We start from the raw sequence: 16,969 nt of genomic DNA, 5'->3' as shown, positions 1-16,969 counted from the left end.
TGTCCTTCTAGATGTTACCCTCAGAGAGAGAAACCCTATTTTTCCATAGCCCTTCTGCCCAGCTTTCTTTTCGTTTCTTTCTTTTTTTTTTTAAGTTCATTTATTTCAAGAGAGGGCACATGAGCAGGGTAGGGGCACAGGGAGAGAAAGAGAGAGAAAGAGAATACCAAACAGGCTGTGCTCCAACTTGGGGCTTGATCCCACGAACCGCGAGATCATGACTTGAGCTAAAATCAAGAGTCGGACGCCCACCCGAGCCACCCAGGCGCCCCTTGCCCAGCTTTCTCTACTGCTTAGGTTCTGTTTGTAAGGGCCGAGCCAGATTTCTGCCTGAATTCTACATCCCCATCCCATAGTCAGACATACCTTGACATATACCCTCTAACGAAGGCCTGTCTATACGGTTGGTACCATGGAGGCAGGGTGGGGGGTGGCCATTGGGAGCAGTTTGTGAATCTTAGAATTCAGATTCTTGATGATGATGGTGATGATAATGATGATTACTGTTATTATTATTTTGAGACATCTGAATTCAAGGGCTCTGCTTGAATCTGCTCTTCCCCACCTCTATCCTTTGGGAGTCATGGGTCAGGCCCAGGCCCCTGCTCCAAATACATATATGTATGACTGGAGAGAAAGAGGAAAACTTCAGTTGGAATCATTCGCCCTTACCTATTCATGTCTCAGAGGGGTCTTCCCACACGCATAAGAATATTCCCAAGCCTTTTCAAAATTCCACACCAACCTCTTCCACCCCCTTCACTTATCCCATTCCCAACCAGCTAACCAGTCTCCTCACTCCCCGCTACAGGAAGTTGGCACCACCTACTCACTGGCCTCTCTGGCACCTTCCCAGGTGCCTCAGCTGCCCACCCAACTCTGAAGCCAGGAAGCTTGCACCCGGCCAGGGCGGCCCTCGCCGGGTCCCCGACATAGCCAGCAACAAGTCCTTAGAGTCTAGAGTCTGTCTTTGGCCCTAGCTCGCCATATCTCCCAGCCCAAACCCTTCCTACTCAACCCGCGGTCCAGGAAACAGCAGCACAGCTGTCACCTGGAGCCGATTAGAAATGCGCATTGCCAGGCCCCCCACAGACCTACCGAATTAGGACTTGCAATACTCTGCGCCTTAACATGTGAGAAGCACTGCTCTAAACAATCTGATCTGCTGAAAAGACACCCCCTCCTCATGCTTCCTGCAGCCCTCCCTCCCTTCCACAGTGGAGAAACCCTGAGCATGATCTGGACGCTCCCTAGAGAACCCAGAGAGGCTGGTGAGTGAGGCCTGGGACCCTCAGCAGAGAGGAGCAGCCACCACCACAGGGCCAAAGAGGAGGGGAACAGAGGGGGCCACATGGGGAGATCCAGGCAGGAGCTTGGGGGGCAAAAGACACACGTGGTGAGAAAGGAAGGGGCACCTGCCTTTTCGAGCAGAAGTGAGATGGTTCCCTTTGGGCTCCTCCCACCATCCCCAGCTCCTGTCAGGCTCTTGCAGCCAAGAATGGCTCCTGTTGTGCAGCCTGGGGCTGCTGGATGCCTGAGTTTCTCCCTCCCTCTTGCTGGCAAAGTCACCATCGCCCACCGGCTGCACTGCTGGTAGTGGGTGCTCAGGAAATGTTTGTTGAATTGAGAGGAAGCCACAGCTTGTGCGGAGTCTGAATAATTCACCAGCCGTGGGCCTCAGGGGAGGGGCAGGAACAGAGACTAAGTAGGAAAGACAAGTCCTGAAGTTGTACTTCGCCAGAGTCGCTGTTTCTCTGTCCCTTGTCTGAGTCCTTGCTATTGCATGACCTTGGTGCAGGGAGGTGGTGGGGAAGAGGAAGTAGGAGATGGCAGGAAATGGCCCTGGGCTGCAGGGCTGCCCTCTTCCCTCCCCTTGGGGTACACTTGAAGTCTGACCTGGGTAGGGGGGAGGGAGGGTGTCCCTGCTGGTGAGCTTTCCCACCCTACTGTGGGGGGGGGGGGCGGGGGGAGACGCTATTCTCTCACCACCCAACTCCACCCCATTTCAGAGAGGAGGCCTTTCCAGGAACCCTTTCTCTTGCAGAGGAGACCTGAGCTCCACTCTCCTGTCCCCAGCTCAGTCCCCACCTGCTGTGCCCTCCCTTTCTGGGCCTCAGCCTCCTCTTCCAGGAAGGCAGGAGGCTGCCAGCTGATGGCTAATGTTCCACTCGTTTGCCATCCTGTGAGTCTGGGGCTGTGAGTCACCTGGGTGCAAGGCAGAGGCATGGGAAAGGGCCCAGGCCTGGGCTGGTCCTGCCAGCTACTGAGGCTGCCTCCACCTCCAAAGCCACAGCTGGAAAGAGAAGCCAGGCCCTGGGGGGTGATAGAGGCCAGGTGAGCCAGGTGCTGAGTGTTTCCAAGCCTCGCTTTCTTGCCAGCCTCAGAGACCAGGTGTGACATAGGAATACACCAGGAGCTTTACCTGCAGGTGAAAACACACCCGTACACAGGGATGTGCACCTGAGATACAAGGAAGGCCAGCTCCTTGCCCTCACGATGTCACCCCACTGGAAAGTTTGCCCAACTGCTCAGCTGGACTGCCACAAGCCACCAGCAACCAGACACCCACCACGCACAAGAGTCCTGACTGCATTCTTCCCTCCTCCTCTGCCCAGCCCGACCCCTTTGCTCCCAGGGGCTTTGCTCAGCATCTTCCTGCGGGGCCTGGACCTCCTGTCCTGCTTCTCACACCTCCTGCGCCCCTTGCTCTTTGGCCCATTCCCCTGGTGGGCCTGCTTCGTTGTGCCAGGCCCTGCTGGGCCCCAGCCTTGCCAGACCTGTCTTCTCTGGGCTCTAAGGGCCCTGCTCCTCCTTGGGGCTTGGAGCAAGTCTGTACTTCCGGCTCAGCCTGGGGGTCATTCAACCCCGGGAGCTGCTCAGAACCATCTGGCCAGGACACAGGGTTCTCCTGGGCTCCAGGCCTTGGAGGGAGCACACACACGCTCGCCCCAGGCCCAGGGCTACTGGCTCCTCCTAGAGAAAGGTCAAGGGGAACCAAGTCAGTGTTTTGTGGAGAGGCAGGTTCTGGACTGGCTATCGAGACTCCTGACTCCCTTTTTGGCCCCTCTGGGGATACTGAGGCTGGGCTGGTTGCTGGGGCACTTGTGGGTCTGCTCAGCTCCACCTCGCTCTGCTTCTGTGAGTGTTCCTCCTCGCTCCGACTCTTTCTGGTACTTTGGCTTCCCTGAAACAAGAGATTGGCCCTGCTGGCTGGCGAATTCAGAGCTCAGATCCCCAGCCCGTCCCATCCTATTCCCAAACACCCACCTCCTGGCTCTCCAGCTCCTCCTTGCCTTCCTTCGTCTCCCACCTGTAGAAACACGACACATGGCAGGGTCTACTCCTACCCATGCCCTTCACATCAGTTGCTCTGTAGCCAGGGGCCCATGTTCCCAGGGAGCACCTAGACCCCAAGGGTCTCAGAGGAGTGTCAGAGCCAGAACAAGGCTCCAGAATACTTCCCTTCCAACCCGACCTTGTTCCCCAAATCCTGCCATTTCCTCTGAAAGCCAGCCACTTGAGCTCCATCCCAGGTGCCCAGCTGATGTTTATGGCCAGGCCTGGGGCACCCTGAGTTCCATGGAGACTCTGGACGTGTCCCTGCCTGCACCGCCTGGGAAAGGCATGCCTGACTTCCTGGGGGAAGGCAACTGCTGTAATTACTGCGGCCTCCCTGGGCACCAGGCTCTCGCTGCTGCTGCCTTTGCTGCTGGCCTCTTCTGGAACCTCATTAACCTGCAGCCAGGCAGCCGTCAGGCAGGAGGCAGCGGCCCTGAGGCCCGGAGCATGAAGCTGGACCAGTGCTGGTCCTGACCTCCCAGGGGCAAGGGAGATCCAGGAAATTAGGAAGCCCAGGTGATTCCCCTGATTTTGCCCCCTGCCACCTGTTACCTGCGGGCCCTGCCAGTCAGCCTCTCTGTCCCCCGGGCTTTGCTTCGTGTGGCAGACACCACTGAGGATCTGCTGGGTTGCCCACCCCGAGTAGTACCACCTGCAAGAGATGGCCCACGAATCAAGCAGAGAAGAGGGCATGGCAGCCCAGCTCCTTCACCAGTTCATGCAACCCTGCTCCTCTTTTATTCCCAACTCACCTTTACCATCAGGGGACAAGGGTGGGGGCTGTAGCTTTCGGTGGCTCCTGGGACCTAAGTGGGGCAAAGGAAATGGGGAAAGAGTGGGGTGATAAAGGATCCAAGGAAGCAACACCATTTTTCCAGGACCAGGAAGCTGTCTTTCTCCTAGTCCAGTTGTGGGTGTTCTGACTCCCCAAAAGAGCCCCGGTCTGGGGATCGAGAGAGCTGGGTGCCTGTGCTCACTTTGCCATTCCTGGCTAGGTAGCTGGCTGAGCCTCTCCAGCCCCAGCTTCCTCCTATGTGAAGTAAGGGGACCAGCAGTTCTAAGAGCTCTGTCCCTACAACAGGCCAGGGACAGGGAGACTGGAGCTTTCACCCGTGAGGGACCAACTTCAAAAGGATCCCAGTGCAGACTTCCTGTGAGCCTCCTCCCTGGAACTGCTGGGGTCAGAACCCAGGGTAGGAGCTGTGGGTTTGGAGGGAGGGAAGGTGCCCTGCTCTAATAGAAGGGAGAGGAAGGAAGATGTTCTTCCGTGCCTCCTCCTAGCTCCAGAAATAAGTGGCACACCAAGAGACAGAGAAAAGAGGGGAAGCAGGGGGTGGGGGGAGGCTGTGATAAAAGCCAAGGAGGGGAAGGAGGTGAGGTGGGTATTGGCTCACCCCTGGTGCCGCCCGTCCTGGCCGGGCCCTCTTCTCGAGGCTTGCTGGAGTCCTGTAGCCTGTGGAGCCAGAGAGTCAGGCTGCTGTGGGATGGACACAAGCTAGGGCAAGCCTCACACAACCACTGCCTCCCCCAGCTCCAACCCCAGAACAGATGGGGGAAAGATGGGGGACCCGGTGCCCGCCCTGAGCCCAGGGCCCAACCAGAGGGCCCAGGAAGACTCTCAACCACCCTGGAGAGGGTCTCACCAGCCCTCCAAGAAGCACCCACAGTTAATCCTGCCCTAAGCCCCACAAGCATGTCAGTCCAACAAGCTGCCCAGCCCTGCCACCCACGTGGGCTTGGCCTTGTCCAGGTCCCACGGGCGGCGCCAGTCACCCTGCGCGTCTCTGTGCCTGGCCACACGGGCCAGGTCGATCTGTTCCCGCTCCTGCTTCCACTGGGCGTAGTCCCAGCCCACCTCCTGGGGTCCCCCCACTGGTCGGTGGGGAACCGGGCCTGGGACCAGGCCTGGACTCTGGGGCTCCCGAGCACCCTGCAGGGAGAAGACACTCAGCACCATGGGGTAGAAGCAGGAAGGCCTGGGCTTGGAGTGGAAATCTGGATACTACTAACCCCTTCCTCTCCAGGTTTCCACGTCCCCGTCTAAAAATTAAATCCATTCCGTCTCTAACGTGTTGTTTGCCATAGATACGGTTTCCATCCACTTGTTAGCTGTGTCTTTTGGGCAAGTTACTTAACCTCTCTGTGTATCATTTTCTCATCTGTAAAATGGGGATAATAATAGCACCTATCCACGGGGTTATAGGGGAGGGAGGGTATGGACAGGCCCGGAGTGGAGAGGCATCTGGCAGCGGTCAGCAAGAGCCAGTACTAGGGGCTGCTGCCACCTAGAGGTCACACCTGGCACATGGCCAGTCCCCTGCAGCCTCCTGGCCCACCCCAAGGCCCGTCAGAGATCCAGTTAGGGTAAGGGGCTGACCTCTGACTTCTCCTGTCTCTCACTGCAAGGCCCGCCCAACGTGGAGACTGGCCAGAGAAAGGAAGAAGGGGTGGGAATTTTTGCTGATGCTACCTGGGCATGTCCCCATAGATGAGGGACATATGTGACTCAGCTTCTCCGCCTCCCCCAGATGAGCACTGCCACTTTCATGTCCCCATCCTCTCTTGAAGATGTACCTTCCGTGCCGAATCTGAGCTGACGGCCATCTGCACGGAGGGGGTCCGGCCCAAGCCCCCTCCAGGTGACCCTCCTGCCCCCCGGTTCTTTGCTCTGGTGGGCTTCTCACTTACGATCCGCTTGGCCTGGAGGAGGTGAGGATGGGTGGTGTGGCACAGCCAGGTAAGAAGAGGCCGTCGGCCTGGTGCCTGGGCTTCCCCCGCCCACCCTGCTTACCTCAGCTTTGTTCTCCATGGTCACAGCCAGCTCCACCCGGTCCCCCAGGCAGAAAGTACCGGTGTGATACTCCACCTCCTCATCCTCAAGCATCGCACCGGCTGCTTCAGGTCCGAGGGATCTCACCCAGTTACGGCTGACCACCCGCTTCTCCTGAGGAATGGGATGCCATGCCCTCAGGCCACATGGGCAGGGCTGAGCAGAGCTGGGCACTGAGTCCTCTGGGAGGTTCCCCAAGGCTGGCTTCCAGCCCTGGACCTCCCTGGAATGCCCATAGAGGAGCTGATTCTATGGGGCATTCACATGCCAGTGGCATTAGGTTATCCAGGCCCTGGGGCCACTCTGGGGCCCAAGATGCCACAGCAGCCTGTCATCTCTGAGCTGGGAAATCCAAAGCACTCAGACAATGGGGCTTTGTCCCTCCGATACTGCTCCTGGCTTTCGGCCCCACTTCTCTGTCCCTGTAGGGTTTGGGTTTTAGGAGCAGCCTGTGGTTTACAGCACAGGTGCAGGGCTATGGGACTGGGAAAGGGTATGGGGAGGTTTCTATTCAGTGGCCTTTCAGCTGTGGCCCTTTGGGTGCAGGGGGACTGGGTGGGCTGGGCTGCAGAAGGCTGGGAACTGACGGGTGAGCCCCAGAACTGTGAGTGGAGGAAACAGAGGAGCAGGAGCGGTTGTCTTCCCCTGACGCAGGCTGGGCCTCCACCTCTTCGCAGGGCCGGGTCCCCAGGGCCTGGCATGGTGCCCTGTAAACTACAGACCCTCCCTCAGCACTCGCAGAGCAGCTACAGGAGTGAACAACCCACGCTGTCACCCCGGGGTGGGGCTTACGCCGGGAACCTGGCTGATAGTGACAGTGAGGCCATCAGGTCGGAGGAATTCCTGCGCGGTCACAGCCATGCCCCCCTGCTCCGCCTGCCGACGGTCTTCCTGGATCTCCTACGGGAGGGCCCGGGGTCAGCACAGGCCATGGCCCCCCAGACGCACACAGACAGGCCTACACAGAGAGACACCAGTGGGACACCAGGGGGCAGAGGCACGGCATCACGGAGTCCCCAAGGTCCTCGCAGAGTTTCTGAGATGAACCACATGGCCCTAACCCTGGCCCCAGGCCTAGAGCCTACAGGGAGAGACCGCCACGCAGGGGTCTGCAGGACAGACAGGGAGTGCCCACCCAGCTGCCCTTCCCGGCCCATCACAGCCCGCTCACCTGGTACCTGCGGAGTAAGGCCTGGTTCTTCTTTCGAAGGGCCACTATCCTCCGATCCAGCTCTGCATCCTTCTCTTCCTGCCTGCTCAGGGGTGACTCAGCTCCGTGAGGCCCCTGCAGAGGGCAGGGGGCCCAAGCTCCTGACTGCCGGGCCCATCCCTTATCAGGCCGCTAACTTTCACATTGACCTGAGAACCATATTCTTACCACGAATGGAACCCAGCTCTCCGGAGCTAGGCTCACAAGGGGGGATGGCACATGGAAGGTCCCAAGTCCCCACCCTACTAGGCTTGTCTGCCCGGCTCTCTGCCTCCTCAGGGGTTCAGATCAGGGCCTCATACGGGGCCCTGGGCTCTCAGCAGTGGGCTGCCCCTCCCCCAGGCTCTCCAGGGAGCTCCACTGCCGAGAGAGCCTGCCGAGCAGGAATGAGAGTTATAAATGGCTCTGGCAGCGGAACCTGCCGTGACTGGGAAGTTGCCAGGGGATTCAGGAGGTCGAGGAGGGGAGCTGTTTGGCTCCCAGGCCCAGAACCACGGTAAAAAGAGAAGCCCCTGCTCTGTCCTGGGCTCCCAGGCCCCGGGCCCCACTCCCCAGGCTTGCAGCCCAGCCTGTGGGAAAGAGCCACCGTCGCGAGCCCAGCCTTTCCAGGCCTGAGCTTCTTTCCGGCAGTCGGGGCAGGAGAGAGCGAGCTCCATGGGCAGGCCCAGCAGAGGAGCCACCCTAAGCAAACCATGCCTCTGCCCCGAAATCCCCAGGTCTCTCCCTGTGTGGCTGCAGGGTCTCCCTTGTAGCCAAACGCCCCTGCCCAGCCCCCTGCAGGCCTAGGCACAGCCCTGTTCCTCCCAGGCCCAGCTGTCCCCAGCTGCCCCCAGAGTGTGGCTGCCTGGTGTCCCGGCCTCCTCCCAGCCCCCAGAAGCCCCCCGCCAAAGGTGAGGTGCCACTCACAGCCGAGTGCATGGCAACAGTGGGCACTGAGAGAATTCCAGAGCAGCCCCAGGGGAGCCAGAGCCGGAGGGAAGCCGGAGCCGCCGAGCCACCACCGGAGCCGGGCCTCTGCTGGCCTCTCCCTGCCGGCTTCACTGCTCAGCACACGAGATCATGTTGTGATTACAAAAGACTCCTCTGGGCTCACAGCCAGGAATGCTGTCGCCGCCGCCCCCACCCATCCACTCTCAGAGGGCAAGGACCAGGGCACTGGCCCTGCCCAGCACCTCTCTCCCTGCCCCACCCCAGCGTCCCCAGAGACAGGGCAAGAACCTTTTTCTGTCAGGTTGGCCCACGCAGGGGGCCTGGCTGCCCCAGGCCCTGCCTTCTCTGAGGCTCTATGCCCAGCGGAGACCCAGCCTGGACGCACCTGCAGAGGGATGGGCAGCCAACAGAAGCCTCCATTCCTCCCAGGAGTAAAGAGCCTACAGGATGCAGCTGAGCCCATCGGGCATCCTAGTCGGAGGGCCCCCACCTCAAATGAGCTTCTCCCTATTTGTCCTCATCAGCTCTGGTTTCAGGAATTTGAAGGGACCAAGAAGCTCACCTCCCCTCGGCCACCAAATACTACTACATACCTGACATAACACCATTAGTCATTCCTTTAGGTTGAACAGTGTCTTCCCTGTGTTTTAAAGTACAGCCACTCCAGAGAGGCTCAGCTGCCCAAGTCTCCCCTCGGTATGGGGAGATGGGCCTTCCCGCAGGGCCCATGCCGCCGCAGCCCAGAGCTGGCCACTCAGGGTCCCAACTCTGGGCGCTTCCTGGCCTTGCTCTCCAGGACTGGCCTTTCATCCTCTCCCACCCTGAGAAAGGAGGCAGCCTTTCTCAGGAAAATCTCTCTCCAAATCTTCCCAGTATGGCTGAGGGAAGCTGCTTGCCTGGCAGTCCCACTCTTAGAGCCCCTGGGAGCTGAGGCTTGGGGTGCTGGGAGGAGGGGTGTCTCTCTGTATCAGGGGTACCTATGGTCTGTTTCAATAGCTACAGGGCCCTGACCTCCAAGACCTGATGGGAGGGAGAGGTCCCTGAATCCCCCACATTCCTGATGGAACAGGCCTCAGTTTCCCTAATCCCATGATCTGTCTCCAGAGCAGAAATCCTCGCTGCCCTTTCACTCCTCCCCAGGCCAGCCCAGGCAGCCAGAGTTTCAAGCTCTACTCCCCTTGACCCATCCGTTCCTGCCCCCCTCCCATCCCTACCATGGTTAGCCTTTTTCCTGGCCAGGCCTTCACACAGCACCCCTGACCCACAGCCAATCTCCACAGCCCCAGAGTTCCCATCCTGCTTGGAAATGCCACCACAGTCTCTTCCTTTCCTGCCGGATGTTCCCACTGAGTCAGACTCTCAGCAATGGTGACGTACCCAGTCTCCTCTCCCTCTCTTTTTCTCTCTCTCTCCTCTCCCTCTCCTTCTCCCACCCTCTCTGTGTGCTACCTCACACAGGATGCTGAGTTTCATCCTAGCCCCCAAAGGCCCTGGTGGTCTGGCCCCCAAGCTTCCCACCACCTACCCCACACCGTGTTGTTGGACCTGGGAGGCCTGCACAGCACCAGCCTGAGATGGAGCGACGCAGCAGCTGAGACCTAATGTTCTCCATCATCTTTGGCTCTCAAACCAGGTCCGGGGTAGTGGGGTGTAGATACAGGAGGCTACAGGGGTGAGGCAAGGTCGGCTGTGCCCCTCACCCCTGTTCCCAGCCAGGGTCAGGGCAGGACAGCGGCAGGGAGACAGGAAGCACAGGTAGCAATCCGGCCATCCCATAGGGAGGGTGACAACCCCCCTCTTCTGGAAGGGCCTTCAGAGAGAGACCGCCTAACCTAGTGAAGGTCCCCAGGCCCATCGGGCTGCAGGTGCACATTTTCTAGGACAAACCAGTGATCAGATAGGGCCCCACAGTTGCTGACCGTGTGCTTGCCAAATGTTACTCACACAATACGTCGTCCCTCAGAGCAGCCCCTACATTCTCCTATTTTCTCCAGAGTCTGAAGTTATGGACAGAGGCTCTCTGAGGGCAGAAATGGTATACCGAGTGCCTCCAGATCCCCCGGGGCCCGGCATAGTGCCCTTATAAACTACAGACCCTCCCCAAGCGCTCGCAGAGCAGATACAGGAGGGAATAACCCGCGCTATCCTGTGCGTGGCTGTGGGTGTCCTATGTATGTGCTTTGACTGCCTTTCTCTCCACCCAGAAACACACCGCAGCGCTGAGTAGTGGTAAAGGCCCCTATGAGGGGTAAAGAAAGGACCCCTGTCTGGGGGAAGTGGGAGACACCATGTCTCTGTTACTCCATGCCACCACTAGGGGACAGCAGAGTCACAAATCCTGATGAGGTGTGGGGTCTCTTCCCCTTCTTCCCTCCAGCTCCCCAGCTCCTCTCCCTCAAGTCTCTGTAATCCCCAGACTAGAGAACTCCCAACTCCGCCATCTTAGAGAAGCTATACAGTTGTAGAAGCCTTATTTTATTGATGAGAAGTGCCAGAGAGATAGCACCACCTGCCCAGGCCACACTGCCTTTCGTGTCACAGGTGAGACTAGGAGCCAAGGCGCCTGCCACCCAGCTGTGCACTTTCCTGCCCCTCACCCCCAGGTGGCCCCCAAAACATTGTTTCCGCAGATTCTTCGCTCTCTGCCCTCCTCTTCCCTGCGCTGAGGCGGACCCATTGTCCTGGCACCTCAGCCATGGGTCCTGGTCAACAGCTCTTCCCTGGCTCCCTCTCGGGTGGCCTGCCAGCTGGGCCCATGGCCACACACCTGGAGTGGGCTGTATTTGGGTGGTATTCGTGGTCCGTGGTATACATACCCAGAGCCCATCCTGAGGACAAGATGGCTGCAAATCTGGGGATTGTCACTGAGGAGGAAAGAGGAGAGAGGCCTGCAAGGGAGGAAGGGACTCTCTGGACCACACACCAAGACTGGGAGCCCAGATCTGACAGAGACCCCACTCCTGGGCCTCATTCACTGTTTCCAGAATGGCTGCCCCTGCCCAGGGCTGATTAATAAAATGTAAGCACTCCAGTCCTTGCCCTTCCTCAACCTTGACATAAGATGGGGCAGAGTGGGATGGGGGAGTCCAAATTAACTTCACTTTCATTGACTGTATGACTTTAGGGCAGTCCCTTATCGCTCTGGTCCTCATCTGTAAAATGAGGTGTACCTACTCCTCCAAGTCATTGGCAGATGAAAGGAAATGACACGTCTTATCTATATCTGGAACAACACGCCTCCCAGAGTCAAGCTCAACATAGTTTTCTTCTTGCCTCCGGGAACCGTGATAGCCACCTCGTGGATGCTACCACTACAGCATCCTTTGAGGGGCCCCAAAGGCTGCCTCCTGCCAGCCTGCTGGGATCTGAACACACTGAAGACTTCTGAAGTGTGAGGCCCACTTGTGACCTGATAGGGAGATCCTGAGGCACCCCCTCAGCATCCTCTCTGAGCCTCCCTTCATGATGACCCCTGCCCAGCAAATCCTGTAAGGCCAGGCTCCTGCCCCACCCCCTGCAGGGAGTTCACCTTGACTGCTCCCCTCCCTCATGCCTCGTCCCCTCTGAAGTCCCAGGCTCTGGCTGCCATCTCTGGCCAGCTAGCGCCAATGCTGCCAGAAGTAGTCCCCGTGCTTTACCTGCCTCTGGATCCCACCAGGCCCAGTTCCAGGCTCACATCCCAGTGTCTGGGAACCATTCCGGGCTGGGGCCAAACACTTAGAGATCACTGGGGCCACTTTCCCCACTCTGGGTGGGTGGTTGAGTATTGAGGAGGAGGGCAGGCAAGGCTGGATTACATGAGCACCCAGACAATAGGCAGGCGACCCTCCAAATAGGGAGAGGCAAGAGGGTGGCTTAAAGCCTCCTGGGTTTCCTTTCCTGCAAACCCACTCTCCATCAGGGCCATTCCTGGCCCAAGAAACTGCTTTCCTCCCTCCTCCTGACCTGAGATCTATGCAAGGCGATGCAAGCCTCTCAGGGCAGACCAGGCCCAGCCCTGGGTGGGGAGGACTCAGAGTACATGAAGTAGGGCCAGGACACACTCTGGGCAGGCTGCAGCCACGGGGGCAGTCTGGGCCTCGCCTTTCCCCAGTACACGCATGCCAGAGCAGGGTGGGGCTGAAGCCCTTTAAGGCATCAGGAGGCAAAAGGCTGATCTGGGGACCCACTCCTCCATTCTGCTTTCCAGGGCACACCCAAGGCTGGGACATCACATGCCTTCCAGCTCCTGGCCCAGCAGTGAGAGATGAAGCCCCGGGTTCTCCCTTGTTTGGGGCTCTCTTCTCCATGACGGGTGCAAAGGTGACTCACAGTGTTCTCCCAGGACCCAGGACCCACCCCTGCCCCCAACCCCTAGCCCAGAGCTGCCCACAACCAGAAGCTGAGTGCCACCCTGTCAAGAGCTGGCCCACAACGTTAACGTTAACGGGGTATCTACTGCATACTTGACCTGGCCGAGGCAATGAGGGAACCGAGAGGCGAGGATCCAGACTCCACCTTACCGGCACTTGCCAACACCAGGCCATGTTAGCCTGAAGCCAGGGCAGCACAGGGCACGGGCCAACCGAGGAATTTTCCAGCTGAGCCTCAAGGGGATGAGGAAGACTCAGCAAGGGGGTGGTTGTGAGAGGGCATCCCGTGAATGCATGATGGCAAGCGCAGTGGCACAAGCAGGGGGTTGTGTTCAGATCCCGGAGGGAGGGGTCTGGGCCAGACAGAGCAGTGGAAGTCCAGGGAAGAGTGAGCAAGGGAGCTTCAGGAGGCCTTAGAGCATCAGCATGGGGGAGGGGGCATGGAGTGGAGAGGGGAGGAGCCAAGACAGCATCCAGGACTCAGGCCTGAGTGTGGGGAACAGGCCAGACTTGCCTGCATGCACCCAGGGGGCTCTTTCCTCTGGGCAGGCAAATAGGTTGGAATGCTGGCATGGGACAGACAGGTTCTCCCCCCACTTGAAGCTCATCACAGGGGCCTCTCATGGGGGTGAGGTGTGGGTGGGGTCATACCCTCTAGGCATAAGGAAGAGGTCTGGCCCAGTTTTGAAGAATAGAAAGAAGGAAAGAAGCCCGACAGAAGGCAGAGGGCTTGTTGAGAGGTGACCTGTCCACTGAGAAGAGGGAAGGTGCTTTTGAAATGGCCAGGGTTGACATGTCCCCTCTCCAGGTGGCATCACCCAACCTGGACGCTTCAAGGCAGGAGAGGACAACCTGGGTGAAAGCACGTTCAGGGGCACCTGGGTGGCTCAGTCGGTTAAGCGGCCGACTTCGGCTCAGGTCAGGATCTCGCCGTCCGTGAGTTCGAGCCCCACGTCGGGCTCTGTGCTGACAGCTCAGAGCCCGGAGCCTGTTTCAGATTCTGTGTCTCCCTCTCTCTAACCCTCCCCTGTTCATACTCTGTCTCCTCCTGTCTCAAAAATAAATAAAACGTTAAAAAAAAAATTAAAAAAAAAAGAAAGCATGTTCCATGGTCACCACAGGGAAGAGGAAGCAGCCACAGGCTGGAGAGAGAAGTACAGTGACCAGTTTTCCCAGCTTGCCCGGAACTGACTCCATTTTAGCACCGGAAGTCTTGAGTCCAGAACACCCCTCAGTCTTAGGCAAACCTGGAAGTTTGGTCACCTTAGGGGGAAGGAGGGCATTGGAAGAAGCTGGGGCTGGGGGGAAATGTCTCAGGAGGCTCTCAGTAAAATACTCAGTGATGCCAGAAGCCAAAAGTGGTGATATGTCCCGCAGAAAGATCTCAGTGTGCGCATGGGCAGGAATGATGAAGCCAGGAAGTCAATAGCTCATCGGTGCTAATACTGACAATGATGAGAACACCACGCACTTACAAAGAGCACTGCCAAAGGCCTCACACCTGTGATGTCATTTGATCTCACTGAGCCTTGAAATCTGTGAATTAGCCAGGGCAGGTGTTATTAGCTTCTTTTTGGAGATCAGGGTCAGTGACTTGCCCAGAAGTCTCCGTGGTAGGGTGGGGTCTCCCCACTGCACCTGTGCTGAATCACTGAGGCCGATGCCCAGCCCTGCACACTCTCTCCAGCCCGTGCCCAAGACCAGCCACCTTTGCCCTGTTGCCGTGAGAAACCTGTCCACCCAAACTGTGTAAAGAAAGACGCCTGGTTCTCCTGCCTCCCTCCCCACCCTACAGAGCAGCCGGGGAGCAGGGTGCCTTGCTGGCTCTGCTGACAGGCATGAAGGGTCGTAGAGAGTGACATCCTGTCTTCATTGCCAGTCAGCACCCTCCCCAAGACCCCCCACCCACAGCTTCTACCACTATGGGAGACTCCCTTTGGCCTCTCCTCTCCTCAAGGCCAGAAGCTCCCCCCGGAAATGTCTCTTCTTGCTCCTCAGAGTCCTTTCCTCTATACTCGTGACTTTCCGGCAAGGAAGACCACCTCTCTCAGCCAGACAGTTCATCCAATCACTTGGTGGGCGGTCACTATCTCTAAGGCACAGTACCCAAGGAAAGAGGGGACACACCCACAGTTGAGGCTCTGCTCACCTACATCTTAGGGTTGGGAAGGGGAGAAGCCACAAACAGCATCCTCTGCTGTAAATTCGCTCTGCCTTGTCCACCACTGCTACGCATATCCTCCCCTATGGCAGGCCTCCTGTCCCCCAGACCGCTCAGCCTGTCCTAGCTTCTGTGTCCACCCCTTCAAAACAGGCCTAACTCCTCTGCCCGAGCAAGGCCTCCTTGCCTCCTACCACCTGCCGGTAGGACCTGGATCCCGAGCTCAGACCCTGACTCCGGAGATGGTGAGAACTGAAACTGGAGCCCAGGGCATTGGGCCCCCACTGCCCTCCTCAGCCCTGCAGCCCCACTGTCCCTTTGGAGGTCCCTGAGGATGCAGGCCTCTCCTTTCAGTTTGTTGCCAAAGACTGGGGGTGGAGGTGGGGAAGTCATGCCACCAGGGTTCCTGAGAAGGAAAAGGAGGATTCCCAGAAGAGGAAGGCTTGCAGGGTGGCCGAGGCCGGGCGCAGGAGTGAATGCAGGTAGTGCCGTTCCCGAAGTGTGGGCTGGAGGGTGGGACGCTGCAGGCACCACACCTCTGTAAACTTCCCAGAACTCTGGCTGCCCTCTGTGCCCTGGAGCCCTGAAGGCGCACAGCTGTGTGCATGAACCCCACCTTCCCATGAACCAAAGCCCTTTGCCCATAATGTTACCAGAGCAGGCCGGATATTTTCAGAAGAGCATTCCTGAAAGGAAAGACAATGTGAAGAGAAGAGGCCCAGGCGCTAGATGGGGTGGTCCTGATTAGGACTAACTACACCCTGGCTGGGTGACCTCAGGCAAGTTTCTTAACCTCTCTGAGTCCCGGCTTTTTTTTAATCTACGAAAGAGGGAGGGGGGGGAAATAATAACACCTTTCTCCAAGAGCTGATACAAGATCACTGATAGTGTAAAAGAACCTGACACAGAAATACTTTCCTTTCCACCATGGAAATAAAGGAGAATCACTTTTTCCTTCCCTCCATGTCTCAAATCATTTTCTGATGTGGTTATGTTACTTCTGTTTTTACAGCTTTTAACAGAGACCAAATCAACATACCATAAACTGCACAAACTGTGCGATTTGTTATGTGCCCCATGTACACTCCATGAAACCATCACCACAATCAAGATAATGAACATATCCATCAAAACCAACTATCCGAGTGTCCCTTCTAATGCTTCTCCTAACCTCCCCCCAGTTCCCACCACACTGTCCCCAGGCAACCACTGATCTGCTGTCATTAGTTCACATTATCTAGAATTTTACAAAATTTTAGAATTTTCTAGACGGAACTGCACACCGTGTCTCCTTCACATCCCACGTCCTGCACTCACTGGAATGGTTTTGAGATGCAGGCGTGTTTTGGTGTGTATCAGCAGTTCGTCCCTTTTGACTGCTGAGTGGTATTCCATTGACTGCGGGCACCGTGGTCTGTTCAGCCATTCAGCCTATTGACAGACATTTGAGAAATCCCCAGTTTTTAGCTACTACAAAGCTGCCGTGAACATTCAAGTATAATCCTTCGTGAGGACCTGTTTGCATTTCCCTTTGGCATGTTACTTTTTAAAAATGAGTTTTAATGGGGCGCCCAGATGGCTCAGTTGGCTGAGCGATTTCAGCTCAGGTCAGGGTCTCACGGTTCCTGAGATGGAGCCCTGTGTGAGGCTCTGAGCTGGTAGCACAGAGCCTACTTGGGATTCCTCCTCTCTCTCTCTCTCTCTCTCTCTCTCTCTGTCCCCCTCCCCCGTTCTCACTCTCTCTCTTCAAAATAAAGAAATAAAAAATTTTTTTAAAGGTGAATTTAGGGGTGCCTGGGTGGCTCAGTCGATTAGGCACCTGACTCTTGATTTCCGCCAAGGTCACGATCGCACCGTTTGTGAGTCCGCGCTGACATTGTGGAACGTGCTTAGGATTCTCTCTCTCTGCCCCTCCCCACCCCCAAAGTAAATAAACTTTTTGAAAAAATGACTTTAATGCAGTTCAGGTGCAGCCAGTTCATCCAGGCCCTTTACAGGAAGGCCTGGCAACAGTGGCTGTTTTAACTCCTGCTTCCTCTTGCATACTTCCGATTCCACGTGGTTCTTGTTCTCCTTGATTGAAACGGCCGACCAAGCCCTTTCATCTAGCTGGGGGCGGGAGTGTTAGCATGCTTCAGTTCGGCCAA

General features: G+C 57.4%; 1 protein-coding gene across 3 annotated transcripts; it reads right to left on the bottom strand.

Annotated features, from left to right (window-relative positions):
• Positions 1 to 81: 81 nt before the first annotated feature.
• Positions 82 to 8,445, bottom strand: CCDC9B (coiled-coil domain containing 9B). Of its 3 annotated transcripts, XM_060618946.3 has the most exons (11): positions 8,286 to 8,445; positions 7,341 to 7,454; positions 6,962 to 7,069; positions 6,131 to 6,283; positions 5,914 to 6,039; positions 5,070 to 5,269; positions 4,734 to 4,792; positions 4,092 to 4,145; positions 3,892 to 3,991; positions 3,268 to 3,310; positions 82 to 3,184 (listed from the first exon to the last, which is right to left on the bottom strand). In XM_060618946.3, exons 1-11 carry the CDS (start codon positions 8,295 to 8,297, stop codon positions 2,645 to 2,647), a joined length of 1,509 nt encoding a protein of 502 aa, XP_060474929.3. In that variant the 5' UTR covers positions 8,298 to 8,445; the 3' UTR covers positions 82 to 2,644. The 3 variants fall into 3 exon arrangements, with proteins under 3 accessions (XP_060474929.3, XP_060474933.3, XP_060474930.3); XM_060618950.3 differs by lacking the exon at positions 8,286 to 8,445 and having other exon boundaries at positions 6,962 to 7,127; positions 7,348 to 7,454; XM_060618947.3 differs by lacking the exon at positions 8,286 to 8,445 and having other exon boundaries at positions 6,962 to 7,127; positions 7,341 to 7,446.
• Positions 8,446 to 16,969: the final 8,524 nt, after the last annotated feature.

The sequence above is a fragment of the Panthera onca genome, chromosome B3, assembly GCF_046562875.1.
Source record: "Panthera onca isolate mPanOnc1 chromosome B3, mPanOnc1 haplotype 2, whole genome shotgun sequence".
Lineage (NCBI taxonomy): Eukaryota > Metazoa > Chordata > Mammalia > Carnivora > Felidae > Panthera > Panthera onca.
This window is presented reverse-complemented; position numbering and strand designations above follow the sequence as displayed.

What these genes read in the sequence shown, in the direction of transcription:
- CCDC9B (XM_060618946.3), bottom strand. An exon ending in CCATGGAGAACAAAGCTGAG is followed by an intron (nt 6,040 to 6,130) that starts GTAAGCAGGGTG and finishes CACCTCCTCCAG; the next exon opens with GCCAAGCGGATCGTAAGTGA. An exon ending in CTGACTGGCAGGGCCCGCAG is followed by an intron (nt 3,311 to 3,891) that starts GTAACAGGTGGC and finishes GTGTTTCTACAG; the next exon opens with GTGGGAGACGAAGGAAGGCA.